Source organism: Leucoraja erinacea, chromosome 4, assembly GCF_028641065.1.
Source record: "Leucoraja erinacea ecotype New England chromosome 4, Leri_hhj_1, whole genome shotgun sequence".
In the NCBI taxonomy this organism is placed as follows: Eukaryota; Metazoa; Chordata; class Chondrichthyes; order Rajiformes; family Rajidae; genus Leucoraja; species Leucoraja erinaceus.
Window position 1 is genome coordinate 12832023 of NC_073380.1, and position 15563 is coordinate 12847585.

A 15563-nucleotide genomic window follows, 5' to 3' on the forward strand; every position below is an offset into this window, starting at 1 on the left:
CCGTACGGAGTTTGTACGTTCTACCCGTGACCTGTGTGGGTTTTCTCCGGGATCTCTGGTTTCCTCCAACACTCCAAAGACGTACAGGTTTGTAGGTTAATCGGCTTCGGTAAAAACTGTGAATTTTCCCCAGTGTGTAGGATAGTGCTAGTGCACAGGGATCGTTAGTCGGCGCGGACTCGGTGGGCCGAAGGGCCTGTTTCCACGCTGTATCTCTACACTATTTATGTTCGGTTTAGTTTGGAGATGCAGAGTGGAAACACAACCATCGGCCCACTGAATCCGTGACAATTTACCAAGCCAATTAGCCTCTAAACCTGCACGTCTTTGGAGTGTGGGAGGAAACCAGAGCACCCGCAGAAAATCCACAAGGTCACAGGGAGAACATGCAAACTCCGTACAGGCAGCACCCAGAGTCAGGATCGAACCCAGCTTGTTGGCCATTTTGTTAAATTTACACTTGGGTTCCCATTGGTTTTCAATCAATAATTAAGTTAAATAATGGATGTATGTTAGTCCAGCTTCAAACTATACTCTATTCATGCAATTAAGTCTGGAGTTACATTTATTAATTCATTCTAAAGAGTTAATGTCAATTCTAATCTAGGATTCCTCAGAATGCCTTTGGGAGTTTTAAATAATTAACAATCTCATCTAATGTCTCCAATGAAGACATGCATGCCTTAGTGTTGTCCGAGTGGCTTCTAGACCATATATTTAAAATCAAATTACTGTGCATTCTTCCAAGCATTCTGAAATCTGAGTATTTCTCCACTTAGCAGAAAGCTCTTGAGTCTCCCTCTCCCCTGACTCTCAGTCTGAAGAAGGATCTCGACCCGAAAGGTCACCCATTCCTTCTCTCCAGAGATGCTGCCTGTCCCGCTGAGTTACTCCAGCATTTTGTGCCTGCGGTTGAAACCAGCACCTGCAGTTCCTTCCCTCACGCTGTGCTGTATTGCTTCTATTTTAGGTCGACTTGCTACCACCGAGTTAGGCAGGGTGCGAGCTCCGGATCTGGATGACTGGGGTGATAAAAAGTACATGTTTATCGGATCGCTTCCAAGGTAAGGCAGTCTTAGAGAGTGTAAGGGGACATGCTGCGAGAATGAAAATGCGTTGCAAGTTACATTAACACAGGAATGCGTTACGTTCGATAGTTTGCAGTGTGATTTCACACTATGAAGATATGGGAATGTGTCACTGATACATTTATGCTCTCTTTTGATCTTTCTAATATAACTTAGCTCACCTTATCTGTAGACTGCTGTGCAACATCCTGAATGAGGTCGCTGTGCTCCAGGCTGCTTTGAAGCCTTTTCCAATTTAATTTTTAAACCAGTAGCTGGGAAGGCACGGTGGTGCAGCGGTAGAGTTGCCGCCTTGCAGCGCCAGAGACCCTGGTTCGATCCCGACCACGGGTGCTGCCTGTACGGAGTTTGTACGCTCTCCCCGTGACCTGCGTGGGTTTTCTCCGGGATCTCCGGTTTCCTCCCACACTTAAAAAACGTACAGGTTAATCGGCTTGGTAAAAATCATAAATTGTCCCTAGTGAGTAGAATTGTGTTTGCGGACAGGATTATCGCTGGTCGGCGCGGACTCTGTGCGCCCGACCGGCCTGTTTCCACTCGGTATTTCTAATGTTTGACGTGTCTCCAAGGACCATCACAACTCCAAGGGCTATGAAGCAGAATGCTTGGTGCTCAATTCTTTTTTTATTAAAATACTCGATTATGCACGTTTGTTTCAGATATTTTGCCCTCAATGAAGATTCTGGTTTCCTCAGTATTATTGAAGGCACGCCCGCTGGAGTTTATGGCTTTGAGGTCAAAGTTGCAGACGGCACTTGGCCCGATGTCATTTCATCGGTGAAGGTGGCTGTCACAGATCTGGAGGAAGATGCCGTATACAATGCCGGTTCCCTCAGACTGAATGGTGAGCATTTAACCATTTACTTATCACAAAGATTTTTATGGAATGTGAAAAATAATTTTCCGCGCGTTTCTTAACAACGTGAAAATACTGCAGGCTTTAGACTTTGGAGAACCAGGGGCCACAGTTTAAGAATAAGGAGTAAGCCATTTAGAACGGAGACGAGGAAACTTTTTCTCACAGAGAGTGGTGAGTGTGTGGAATTCTCTGCCTCAGAGGGCGGCGGAGGCAGGTTCTTTGGATGCTTTCAAGAGAGAGCTAGATAAGGCTCTTAAAAATAGCGGAGTCAGGGACGGGGTACTGATTGGGGATGATCAGCCATGATCACATTGAATGGCGGTGCTGGTTCGAAGGGTCAAATGGCCTACTCCTGCACCTATTGTCTATTGTCTATTGAGATATGGCGTAGAAAGAGGCCCTTCGGCCCACCGAGTCAGTGCTGACCAGCAGTCGCCCCATGAACTAACACTATCCTACACGACGGGGACAATTTTTACAGAAGCCAATTAACCTACAAACCTGTACATCTTTGGAGCACATGGCGTTTTAGTCGAGATTCCAGCATCCTTGGGAGGAGACCGGGGCACCTGGCGACCTAGAAAAACCCACGCGGTCACAGGGAGGACTACAAACTTCGTACAGAATATACCTCAGTGCAATTGACAATAATAAACAAATTCAGCGACAGCTTGGGCTGAAGGGTCTGTATCTGTGCTGCGTAGCTGAAAGTTTGAAGATTTTACGTTTTAATTTGTCTGAATGAATTTTTTTTTTAAATCATGAAAGCTATTACGATCCAGGCCATGCCATTTTTACTCGGCTAAATGTCACAATTGCCAATCCATGTTAGACTCGTTCATTCATTACTGTGGCACAGTGGTTGAACTGCTGCCTCACAGCGCCAGAGACCCGGGTTCGATCCTGACTACGGGTGCTGACTGTTTAGAGTTTGCACGTTCTCCCCGTGACCTGCGTGGGTTTTCTCCGTGTGCTCTGGTTTCCTCACGCTCTCCAAACACGTATGGGTTTGTAGGTTAATTGGCTTAGGTAGAAGAAAAGAAAATTGTAAATTGTGCCTAGTGTGTAGGATAGTGCGGGTGTACCAGGTTTAGTTTAGTTTAGAGATACAGAGCAGAAACAGGCCCTTCGGCCCGCCGAGTCCGCGCTGACCAGCACATTAACACAAGCCAACACACACTAGGAACAATTTACACTTATGCCAAATATAACCATATAATAACATATAACCATATAACAATTACAGCATGGAAACAGGCCATCTCGACCCTTCTAGTCCGTGCCGAACACATAATCTCCCCTAGTCCCATATACCTGCGCTCAGACCATAACCCTCCATTCCCTTCCCATCCATATAACTATCCAATTTATTTTTAAATTATAAAAACGAACCTGCCTCCACCACCTTCACTGGAAGCTCATTCCACACAGCTACCACTCTCTGAGTAAAGAAGTTCCCCCTCATGTTACCCCTAAACTTCAGTCCCTTAATTCTCAAGTCATGTCCCCTTGTTTGAATCTTCCCTACTCTCAGTGGGAAAAGCTTTTCCACGTCAACTCTGTCTATCCCTCTCATCATTTTAAAAACCTCTATCAAGTCCCCCCTTAACCTTCTGTGCTCCAAAGAATAAAGCCCTAACTTGTTCAACCTTTCTCTGTAACTTAGTTGCTGAAACCCAGGCAACATTCTAGTAAATCTCCTCTGTACTCTCTCTATTTTGTTGACATCCTTCCTATAATTAGGTGACCAAAATTGTACACCATACTCCAGAATTGGCCTCACCAATGCCTTGTACAATTTTAACATTACATCCCAACTTCTATACTAAATGCTCTGATTTATAAAGGCCAGCACACCAAAAGCTTTCTTTACCACCCTATCTACATGAGATTCCACTTTCAGGGAACTGTGCACAGTTATTCCCAGATCCCTCTGTTCACCTACATTCTTCAATTCCCTACCATTTACCATGTACGTCCTATTTTGATTTGTCCTGCCAAGATGTAGCACCTCACACTTATCAGCATTAAACTCCATCTGCCATCTTTCAGCCCACTCTTCCAACTGGCATAAATCTCTCTGTAGACTTTGAAACTCTACTTCATTACCCGCAACCCCACCTATCTTAGTATCATCTGCATACTTACTAATCCAATTTACCACACCATCATCTAGATCATTGATGTACATGACAAACAACAGTGGACCCAACACAGATCCCTGTGGCACTCCACTCGTCACTGGCCTCCAACCTGACAAACAACCATCCACCATTACTCTCTGGCATCTCCCATTTAGCCACTGTTGAATCCATCTTGCTACTCCACCATTAATACCCAACCATTGAACCTTCTTAACCAACCTTCCGTGAGAAACCTTGTCAAAGGCCTTACTGAAGTCCATATATACAACATCCACTACTTTACCCTCATCAATTTCCCGAGTAACATCTTCAAAAAATTCAAGAAGATTAGTTAAACATGACCTTCCAGGCACAAATCCATGTTGACTGTTCCTAATCAGACCCTGTTTATCCAGATGCTTATATATATAATCTCTATATACAAATATACAAACGCAAGCCAATTAACCTGCAAACCTGTACGTCTTTGGATTGTGGGAGGAAACCGAAGATCTCAGAAAAATCCCACGCGGTCACGGGAAGAACGTACAAACTCCGTAAAGACAGCACCCGTAGTCGGGATTAAACCCAGGTCTCCAGCGCAGCAAGCGCTGAAAAGCAGCAACTCTACCGCTGGTGGTCGCTGGTCGGCGCACACTCGTGAATCCTATCTGCACTCTTTCCAGCTTCATGACATCCTTCCTATGGCAGGGGTGACCAAAACTGAACACAATCATCCAAATGCAACCTGACCCTCAAGAAATACAAAAGACAATGTTGCCAAGCTGGAAAGGGTACAGAGAAGATTTATGAGGATGTTGCCAGGACTAGAGGGTCTGAGCTATAGTGAGAGGTTGAGTAGGCTGGGACATTATTCCTTGGAGCGCAGGAGGATGAGGTGTATAAAATCATACGAGGAATCGATCGGGTAGATGCACAGAGTCTCTTGCCCAGAGTATGGGAACCGAGGACCAGAGGACATAGGTTTAAGGTGAGGAGGAAAAGATTTAATAGGAATCCGAGGGGTAACTTTTTCACACAAAGGGGGGTGGGTATATGGAACAAGCTGTCAGAGGAGGTAGTTGAGGCTGGGACTATCCCAATGTTTAAGAAACAATTAGACAGGTACATGTTTATGTTACATGTTGTGTCCTGTTTATGCATTTTATTATTTTGTTAACCCATCTTTATGCTTTGTATGGAACTGATTTTTAAATTATGTAAAGCACTTTGGGGTCAATGAAAATTGACTATAAATGTGCTATATAAATAAACTTATTATTATTATTATTATTATGGATAGGACAGGTTTAGAGGATCTGGGCCAAACAAGGGCAGGTGGGACTTGTGTAGCTGGGACGTTGGCAGGGTGGGCAAGTTGGGCCAAAGGGCCCATTTCCACACTGTATCACTCTATGACTCTAATTGGTAATTATTACTGGACAAGGGCGGCCACGGTGGGGCACCTGTAGAGTTGCTGCCTTACAGCGAATGCAGCGCCGGAGACCTGGGTTCGATCCCGACTACGGGTGCTGTCTGTATGGAGTTTGTACGTTCTCCCCGTGACCTGCGTGGGTTTTCTCCGAGATCTTTATTCCTCCCGCACTCCAAAGACGTACAGGTTTGTTGGTTAATTGGCTTGGTAAAGGTAATAATTGTCCCTAGTGGGTGTAGGATAGTGTTAGTATGCGGGGATCGCTGGTCGGCGCGGACCCGGTGGGCCGAAGTGCCTGTTTCCGCGCTGTGTCTCTAAAACTAAAAAACTAAAAGTAAAAAACTAAAGTTCCCAGCACAAACTCCTGCACCTATTTGTCTTATTGTCTATTAGGCAGGAACGGGGTACTGAATGTGGATGATCAGTCATGATCACATTGAATGGCGATGCTGGCTCGAAGGGCCGAATGGCCTACTCCTGCACCTATTGTCTATTGTCTTGAAAACGCAGAGCTGAAAATGCTTCATATTGTGCCACATTCTTCTGGTGAAAATGTATATTTTTAATATGTTACATACAGGAATCACAGCTGAAGAGTTTATCTCCAAGCCTATCCAAGCCGAAGAAAGTAAATACTCCAACTTAAGAAGGATGTTAGCAGAAATCATTCCGGCACAGCTGGATAATATTGATATTTTCAGTGTTGTGAATGCCGGGGGTCGTGTTGGAGAACTAGATGTCTGGTTTGCGGCTCGAGGGCCTCCATTCTTCAAGGCGGAGAAGTTGAACGGAAATGTGGCAGCTTTCAGACCCAAGGTGTGCTCCTGTCAGAGTTTAAGATGTTAAGCGAATTGCGGATTACACAAACCAACCTCCCTTCCATTGACCCCATTTATACCTCACGCTGCCATTTATATCTCCACATACACCCTTGGTTTGGGAACGGCTTTGTCCAAGACCGCAAGGAATTGCTGAGAATTGTGGACGCGGCCCAGGCCATCACACAGACCAACCTCCCTTCCATTGACTCCACTTACACCTCACACTGCCTCGGCAAGGCCAGCAGCGTAATCAAGGACGAGTCGCACCACGGCGACTCCCCTCTTCTCCCCTCTCCCATAGGTATAGAAGTGTGAAAACACACACCTCCAGATTCAGGGACAGTTTCTTCCCAGCTGCTATCAGGCAACTGTAAATGGCTCGATTGTAATCATGTATTGTCTTTCCACTGACCACAACCCTTCAGCCCAACTCGTCCATGCTGACCAAGACACCCCATCTGTTCTAGTCCCATTTTCCTGCATTTGGTCCATATCCCTCTACACCTTTCCCATCCATGCACCTCATTGGGGTGATCACGGTGGCACAGCGGTAGAGTTGCTGCTTACAGCGAATGCCACGTCGGAGACACGGGTTCGATCCCAACTACGGGTGCTGTCCGTACGGAGTTTGTACGTTCACCCCTACGGTGGGTTTCCTCCGAGACCTTCGGTTTCCTCCCACACTCCAAAGACGTACGGGCTTGTAGGTTAATTGGCTTGGTAAATGTAAAAATCGTCCCTAGTGTGTGTAGGATAGTGTTAATGTGCGGGGATCGCTGGTCGGCGTGGACCCGTTGGGCCGAAGGGTCTGTTTCCGTGCTGTATCTCTAAACTAAACTAAAAAAACTAAACTACCTGTCCAATGCCTCTGTTAAATAGCTAGTTTGCCTGCCTCAGCTATGTTGAGTGAGAATAGATTGTTTTGAGTCAGAGAGTCATAAAGCATAGAAACAGGCCCAACTTGCCCATGGAAACCAAGATGCCCCATCTACACTAATCCCACCTGCCCGTGTTTGGCCCATATCCATCTAACCCTTTCCTATCCATGTGCCTATCCAAATATCTATTCAATGATGTTACAGTACCTCCCTCAACTATCTCCTCTGGCAGCTTGGTCCATTTACACGGCATCCTCTGTAAAAAAGTTGCCCCTCAGTCTTTTTAAATATTTCTCCCCTCACCTTCAACCTATGTCCTCTGGTTCTTGATTCCCCTACTCTGAATAAAATACTACATTCACCCTGACTACGCCCCTCTCTCACACTTTTACACACCTCAATAAGATGTCCCTGAATCTGGAGGTGTGCACTTTCACACTTGTGTACCTCTTTCCTGATGGGAGAGGGGAGAAGAAGGAGTGGCCAGAGTGACACTGGTCATAATCAAGGACCAGTGCCGAGGCAGCATGAGGTGTAGATGGAGTCGACGGAATGGAGCTTGGTTAGTGTGATGGTCTGGGCTGCATCCACAATACTCTGCAATTTCTTACTGGAGACTGGAGCCTCAACGGACTGCAGATGCTCATGTTCATATGAGTTAGGTGCCGAATTAGGCCATTCAAGTCTACTCTGCCATTTAATCATGGCCGATCTATCTTTCCCACTTAACCCCATTCTCCTGCCTTCTCCCTATAACCCCTGACACCCGCACCAATCAATAATCTAACTGTCTCTGCCTTAAAAATATCCACTGACTTGGCCACAGACTTCTGTGGCAAAGAATTCCACAGATTCACCACCCTCTGACTATAGTAATTCCTCCTCATTTCCTTTCTACAAGGTATGCCCTTTTATTCTGAGGCTGTGCCTTCTGGTCCTAGACTCTCCCACTGGTGGAAACACCCTCTCCACATCCACTCCATCCAAGCCTTTCACTATTCGGTAAGTTTCAATGAGGGCTCCCCTCACCCTTCTAAACACCAGCGAATACAGGCCCAGTGCCGTCAAATGCTGAAACCTTCAGCAAAAGTGACGTACCCTTGTAAAAAATAGCAACGTTCACGCATGTCGAGATAAAGTAATGTTACATGTTGAATTTCTCGAACTTCTGTTCCCACCCTAGAAGGAAACTTGGGCCTCTGTTCCTTAGGCCCTGTCAATGTTGTTCTACGATGTTTTAGTTTAGAGATACAGCGCGGAAACAGACCCTTCTGCCCACTGAGTCCGCGCCGACCAGCGATCCCCGCACATGAACACTATCCGACACACACTCGGGACAATTTTACATTTATACCAGGCCAATTATCCTACAAGCCTGTACGTCTTTGGAGTGTGGGAGGAAACCGAAGATCTCGGGGAAACCCCACGCAGGTCACGGGGAGAACGTACAAACTCCGTACTGACAGCACCCCTGGTCGGGATCGAACCAGGGTCTGTGGTGCTGAAAGCTCTGTAAGGCAGCATCTCTACTGCTGCACCACCGTGCCACCCTTTAGATTAGTTTATTATTGTCATGTGTACAGAGGTACAGTGAAAAGCGTTTTGTTGCTTGCTATCCAGTTGGCGGAAAGACTATATATGATTACAATCAAGCTGTCCGCAGTGTACAGATACAGGATAAAGGGAGCGACATTTAGTGCACTGGCCACTAGGGGGTGTAAGAAGGCAAGCTAAATCATCTCGGGTACACAAAAATGCTGGAGAAACTCAGCGGGTGCAGCAGCATCTATGGAGCGAAGGAAATAGGTGACGTTTCGGGCCGAAACCCTTCTTCAGACGGCTAAATCATCTCTATTTGATACTTCTCTATACGAGGGCTTCTTTCAAGACATGCCGAAGTATGGGGACTATTAGATTGAAATCAACCTCCTAAGCTTTTCTTTGTAGTTAACACACAGAACAGTATAGCAGAGGAATAGAGACTATGGGCCACGATGGCTTTTAGTTTAGTTTCGAGATACAGTGCGGAAACAGGCCCTTCGGCCCATCGTGTCCGCACCGACCAGCGATCCCCGCACATTAACACTATCCTACACACATTAACGGGCCTGTCCCACTTAGCTCGACTTCTCCTGATGTGGGTGCTGTCGTAGGTTGTCGCCAGGATGACGTAGGTTGTCGCTAGTATTTTGGCGACCTGCTACGACTATGACGGTCACCGGCATTTGCCTAAAAAATCGCCAGTGGGACTGGCCCATAAGGCCAATTTCACATTTATACCAAAGGAAACCGAAGATCTCGGAGAAAACCCACGCAGGGATTGGCGGGTCACGGGGAGAACGTACAAACTCCGTACAGACAGCGCCCGTAGTCAGGGTCAAACCCGGGTCACTGGCGCTGTCGGACAGTAGCTCTACCACTACGCCACTGTGCCGCCCCTGTCAATTCAGAAAATAATGCCCAAAGAAACAGTTTCTTGGCACACGGCCGCCAAGAAATTGTGTCCCCCCCCCATAGTTTGATAGCAATTTCCGGGCCAGGATCTATTCTACATTTTCCATGATCTTCGTCACCTTTCATTTTCACACCTTACCCTTGCATATCTCTTTGTCTCCCTATCCCCTACTATGTCCGCATCTGCGCACAGGATGAGGTTTTCCATACTACATCATTGGAGATATCCTCATTCTATAGGAAAAGGGGGTTCTGCTCTTCAGATGAGGCTCTCACTAGGGTCTCCTCGATATCCCACAGCTCAGATCTTGCTCCCCCCATTCGTAACAAGGACAGAGTCCTCCTTGTCCTCACCTTCCACTCCACCAGCCCTCGCATACAACATATAATCCTCCAACATTTTTGCCACCTCCAACGGGATCCCACCACTGGCGACATCTTCCCATCTCCACACCTTTCTGCTTTCCGCAGAGACTGTTTCCTCCGTAACTCCCTGGTCAACTCGCCCCTTCCCACCCAAACCACCCCCTCCGCAGGTACTTATCCCTGCAACCGCAGGAGATGCAACACCTGTCCCTTTACATCCCCCCTCAACTCCATCCAAGGACCCAAACAGTCTTTTCAGGTGAGACAGAGGTTCACTTGCACCTCCTCCAACCTCATCTACTGTATCCGCTGTTCCAGGTGTCAACTTCTGTACATCGGCGAGACCAAGCGCAGGCTTGGCGATCGTTTTGCTGAACACCTCCGCTCAGTCCGCCTAAACCTACCTGATCTCCCGGTGGCTCAGCACTTCAACTCCCCTTCCCATTCCCAAACTGACCTTTCTGTCCTGGGCCTCCTTCATTGTTAGAGTGAGGCCCAACGCAAATTGGAGGAACAGCACCTCATATTTCGCTTGGGCAGCTGAGACCCCAGCGGTATGAACATTGACTTCTCTAACTTCAAGTAGCCCTTGCTTTCCTTTTCTCCCTATTACCTCCCCCTTCCCAGTTCTCCCACACACTCCTCTGACATCAGTCTGAAGAAGGGTCTCGACCCGAAACATCACCTATTCCTTCTATCCAGAGATGCTGCCTGTCCCGCTGAGATACTCCTGCATTTTGTGTTTACCTTCTCTTTGTCTCCCTCTCCCCTGACTCAATCTAAAGGGTCTCGACCTGAAACGTCACCCATTCCTTCCATGCTGCCTGTCCCGCTGAGTTACTCCAACATTTTGTGTCTACCTCTACAGATGCCGCTGAGTTTCTCCAGCACTTTGGGCTTCTCTGAGTGGTAACTTACCATATTTGTTGATTATTGGCCCGTTTTAATTCACGAGGGCCTATAATTTTACAAAATATGTTACATAAATGTATAGGAAGGAACTGCAGATGCTGGTTTATACAGAAGATACTCAAAGTGCTGGAGTAACTCAGCGGGTCAGGCAGCATCTCTGGAGAAAAGGAATAGGTGACGTTTCGGGTCAGGGCCCTTCTTAGGCAATAGACAATAGGTGCAGGAGTAGGCCATTTGGCCCTTCGAGCCAGCACCGCCAGACTGAAAGATAGAACTTTTGGGGCGGGGAGGGGGGGGGATAGAACTGGAGGTTCTTCTTCTTCTCTTCTTCTTGCTAATGAAACATAAACCAAAGGATGAGGGCTGGAGGTGAGAAAAAGTCAGAACAAAACAGGAGCGGGAACAGATTTACCTCAGGTACCGTGAAGTCCACAATAGCCCATTGTTGGCTGGGGAAGATGTGCTAACCAGAGGGATACAAGGAAGCGAACAGTGGAACTAGTAGGATGACTAGGGTGGGAGAGGAAGGGAGGGGGGGGGGGGGGGGGGCGATGCAAGAATTACTTAAAATGAGAGAAAGCAGTGTTCATACTGCTGGGCTGTAAGCAAATTATGAGGTGTTGTTTCTCCAATTTGTGTGTGGGCCTCACTTTGACAGTGGAGGAGGCCCAGGACAGAAAGGTCAGTGTGGGAATGGGAGGAACACCTTATCAAAGGCTTTCTGAAAATCTAGGTAAGCCACATCCACTGACTCTCCTTTGTCTGCCCTACTATTTACGTCTTCAAAGAATTCCAGCAGAATCGTCAGGTAAAATCTCCCCTTCACAAAACCATGCTGACTTTGGCCTATTTTATCATGAACTTCTAAATAACCATATAACCATATAACCATATAACAATTACAGCACGGAAACAGGCCATCTCGACCCTTCTAGTCCGTGCTGAACACATAATCTCCCCTAGTCCCATATACCTGCGCTCAGACCATAACCCTCCATTCCCTTCCCATCCATATAACTATCCAATTTATTTTTAAATGATAAAAACGAACCTGCCTCCACCACCTTCACTGGAAGCTCATTCCACACAGCTACCACTCTCTGAGTAAAGAAGTTCCCCCTCATGTTACCCCTAAACTTCAGTCCCTTAATTCTCATGTCATGTCCCCTTGTTTGAATCTTCCCTACTCTCAGTGGGAAAAGCTTTTCCACGTCAACTCTGTCTATCCCTTTCATCATTTTAAAAACCTCTATCAAGTCCCCCCTTAACCTTCTGCGCTCCAAAGAATAAAGCCCTAACTTGTTCAACCTTTCTCTGTAACTTAGTTGCTGAAACCCAGGCAACATTCTAGTAAAAACTCCTCTGTACTCTCTCTATTTTGTTGACATCCTTCCTATAATTAGGCGAACCAAAATTGTACACCATACTCCAGAATTGGCCTCACCAATGCCTTGTACAATTTTAACATTACATCCCAACTTCTATACTCAATGCTCTGATTTATAAAGGCCAGCACACCAACAGCTTTCTTTACCACCCTATCTACATGAGATTCCACTTTCAGGGAACTGTGCACAGTTATTCCCAGATCCCTCTGTTCACCTACATTCTTCAATTCCCTACCATTTACCATGTACGTCCTATTTTGATTTGTCCTGCCAATACTCTGCAACCTCATCCTTTATAATGTACTCCCAATTCTTACCAACCGCCAACATCAGACTAACCGGCCTATACGTCTGCTTTGCTCCCATCTTGGGGTGTAAGCTGCCCGAGTGAAATATGAGGTGCTGTTCCTCCCATTTGCGCTGGGCCTCATTCTGACAATGGAGGAGGCCCAGGACAGAAAGGTCAGTGCGGGAATGGGAGGGGGAGTTAAAGTGTTTGGCAACTGGGAGATCACGTGGGTCATGGTGTAAGTGCGTAATGCATGCATTTTTATCTCCGTGCAGTTGGAACTCGCCTTAAACGTGAGCATCTCGCAGGTGGGCGTGGACGAGTGTGGGAACGCTGCCTGCGAGCGGGCGACGGGATGTACCAGCAGCACCGGCTTCAGCCCAGCTCCCACCGTGCTGGAGGCCGGAGAGGTTGCCCTGGTCTCCATAACAACCTCCACCACTGCCCAGTGCCTCTGCTCAGCCCGCGAAGGCCGGCGATACTCCTGCTCTTCCTATTCCATTAACCCATGCCTCAATGGAGGCACTTGTGTGGATGTTGATTGGGGTCACAGGTGAGTCGGCCACAAGTTACGTTTTCGCCACTTAACTGACCAGGTCCCACGTTAAGTTTCACTTGTGAGTCTGTGGAATCCTCTGCCTCAGAGGGCGGTGGAGGCCGGTTCTCTGGATACTTTCAAGAGAGAGCTTGATAGGGCTCTTAAAGTTAGCGGAGTCAGGGGATATGGGGAGATATGATGATTCAGTTGCCTGATAACAGCTGGGAAGAAACTGTCCCTGAATTTGGAAGTGTGCGTTGGAAAGATTTTTATCCGCCATCAGAGGCAGTCTTTAGACTTTAGAGATCCATCATGGAGACAGGCCCTTCGTCTCGCTGGGTCCACACCAGCCACCGATCACCCGTACACTTGTTCAACCCTATACACTAGGGACAGTTTACAGAAGCCAGTTAACCTACAAACCTGTACGTCTCTTGAGTATGGGAGTAAACCGGAGTACGGAGTAAACCAAGAGAGAACTAGATAGAGTTCTTAAAAATATCAGGGGATATGGGGAGAAGGCAGGAACGGGGTACTGATTGGAGATGATCAGCCATGATCACAGTGAATGGCGGTGCTGGCTTGAAGGGCCGAAAGGCCTACTCCTGCACCTATTGTCTGTTATCACCCGGATAAATCCCTTGTGGAGGAGGTAGTTTAGGCAGGTACAATCACAACACTTAAAAAACATTTGGACAGGTACACAGATTGTAGTTCAGGAATTGCTTGAAATGAGAGAAATCAGCGTTCAAACCGCTGAGTTGTAAGCAAAATATGAGGTGCTGTTCCTCGAATTTGCTTGTGGCCTCAATCTGACAGTGGAACTGGCCCAGGACAGAAAGGTCATTGTGGGAATGGGAGGGGCACCTTATCAGAGGTGTCAGAGGTCATGGGGAGAAGGCAGGAGAATGGGGTTAGGAGGGAGAGATAGACCAGCCATGATTAAACGGCGGAGTACACTTGATGGGCCGAATGGCCTAATTCTACTCTTATCACTTATGACCTTATGTTAGGAAAAGTTTAGAGGGATTAGAGGCAGGCAAGTGGGATTAGTTTGGATGGGGCATCTTGGTCATCATGGGCAAGCTAGGCTGAAGGTCTTACTTCTGAGCCTTATGGCCCGATCCATAATGGTCCAAAAATAGTGTAGATGGTGCATGTTGGTTGGCGTGGGCAAGTTGGGCTAAAGGGCCTGTTTCCACGCTGTACCACTCCATGAACTTAATTTCATGGCACACTTGTATCTGTGAATTTGTCCAACTGACTTAAGGGCGGCACGGAGGCACAGCGGTAGAGTTGCCACCTTGCAGCGAATGCAGCACCAGAGACCCGGGATCGATCCTGACTACGGGCGCTGTCTGTACGGAGTTTGTACGTTCTCCCCATGACCTGCGTGGGTTTTCTCCGAGATCTTCAGTTTCCTCCCACACCCCAAAGACATAGGTTAATTGGCTTGGTAAATGTAACAATTGTCCCTAGTGGGTGCAGGACAGTGTTAATGTGCGGGGATCGCTGGTTGGAGCAGAACCAGTGGGCCGAAAGTGTCTGTTTCCGCGCTGTATCTCTAAAAACTAAAAAGATTTCTCTTGATCAAACTTTTGTGCCTTCTAAACTTCTCATCACGCATTGAAGTGCAACACCATGCATTTTTACTTTTGGTTTTGTTTAGTTTAGAGACGCAGCGCGGCAACAGGCCCTTCGGCCCGCCTAGCCCACGTCGACCAGCGAACCCCACACACTAACACTATCCTACACACCACACTGGGGACAATTTACAATTTTTACCGAACCCAATTAACCTACAAACCTGTACGTCTTTTGAGTGTGGAAGGAAACCGAAGATCCCGGTAAAAACCCATACGGGTCACGGGGGGGAACGTACAGACAAGCAGGGGCGGAAATCCTGGGGGGGACAGGGGGGACATGTTCCCCCCTCCATGCTTTGAGAGGTGGGGGACGACCCCCCCCATGTTTTGTAATCAGAACTTTATAAGCCGCTTTGTAAGGGCTGAATCGGCCTGTTTGCGGGGCTTTTCAGCGCCCGGCGGGGCTTAAAATCAAACTGCTGCATCAAGGTGATCGGGGCTCCCGATGTTGAAGCCCCCGCCGGCCGATGAAAGACCCCGTGAACGGGCCGATTCAAGCCCCACGATTCGGGGAGGACGAAGCTGGAGTTCGGAGACGGTCACCAACCAGGTCAGCTCCCGATGTTACCGTCCACAGGGACCCACGGCCGAAGCCTCGTGTGTGTGTGCGGGCGCATGCACGCGCGCGGCCGCCAAGAAATTGTGTCGTTCCTCCCCCCCCCCCACCCCCATGTTTTGATAGCGATTTCCGTGCCTGCAGACAAGCACCCGTAGTCAGGTCTCTGGCGCTGTAAGGCAGCAACTCAGCTGCTGCCCCACCGTGCCA

At 47.7% G+C, this 15563-nt stretch overlaps 1 protein-coding gene across 1 annotated transcript in view; it reads left to right on the forward strand.

Annotated features, from left to right (window-relative positions):
* The window catches only part of si:dkey-22o22.2 (neural-cadherin), a 354455-nt gene that overhangs the window by 315928 nt on the left and 22964 nt on the right, over positions 1-15563 (forward strand). The window contains 4 exon segments of the mRNA XM_055633687.1: positions 971-1064; positions 1748-1932; positions 6086-6321; positions 12889-13166. Of these exon segments, the coding sequence (XP_055489662.1) occupies positions 971-1064; positions 1748-1932; positions 6086-6321; positions 12889-13166 (793 nt within the window).